This window comes from Camelina sativa, unplaced genomic scaffold (assembly GCF_000633955.1).
Source record: "Camelina sativa cultivar DH55 unplaced genomic scaffold, Cs unpScaffold10361, whole genome shotgun sequence".
Lineage (NCBI taxonomy): Eukaryota > Viridiplantae > Streptophyta > Magnoliopsida > Brassicales > Brassicaceae > Camelina > Camelina sativa.
Window position 1 is genome coordinate 1 of NW_010931411.1, and position 389 is coordinate 389.

General features: G+C 46.3%; 1 protein-coding gene across 1 annotated transcript; it reads right to left on the minus strand.

Moving 5' to 3' along the window:
* Window positions 1-4: 4 nt before the first annotated feature.
* On the minus strand, window positions 5-386 carry LOC109131972 (1-phosphatidylinositol-3-phosphate 5-kinase FAB1A-like; the record flags this gene model as incomplete). Its single annotated transcript, XM_019243131.1, has 1 exon — window positions 5-386. A coding segment is annotated over one exon (382 nt), but the record flags the coding sequence as incomplete, so codon positions are not given.
* Window positions 387-389: the final 3 nt, after the last annotated feature.

The following is a 389-nucleotide window of genomic DNA, read 5'->3' on the forward strand; positions in this document are numbered from 1 at the left end:
ACCTTCACATATCCTCCTGGATCCATTCCTCCACCTTTACTTGTATCTGGCTTGAGAAGCGTTGCCGCCTCCCAAGACAATGATGTAATTATATCAAGCCAACCCTCTTTATCGCCTTCATTGACCATAGGTAGATTATCAACCTCCAAAAGTTGCGCTACCAAAGCCCTAAAGTGCCCTTCCACAACATTTTTCATAGCACCACTGGACTTGTCCCTAGAGTGGAACTCCTTATCGTTAAAGCTATTCGATGGGCGAAGGTACCCCCAATCACCTCTATCACCTTCATCACCGTCATCATCAGATAGCACAGCTTCTCTTTCATCTTCTTCGTTCTCTGGCTCTGGCGGTAACCATAAGAGCCCATCGCTCTCAAAATCCACTACTTC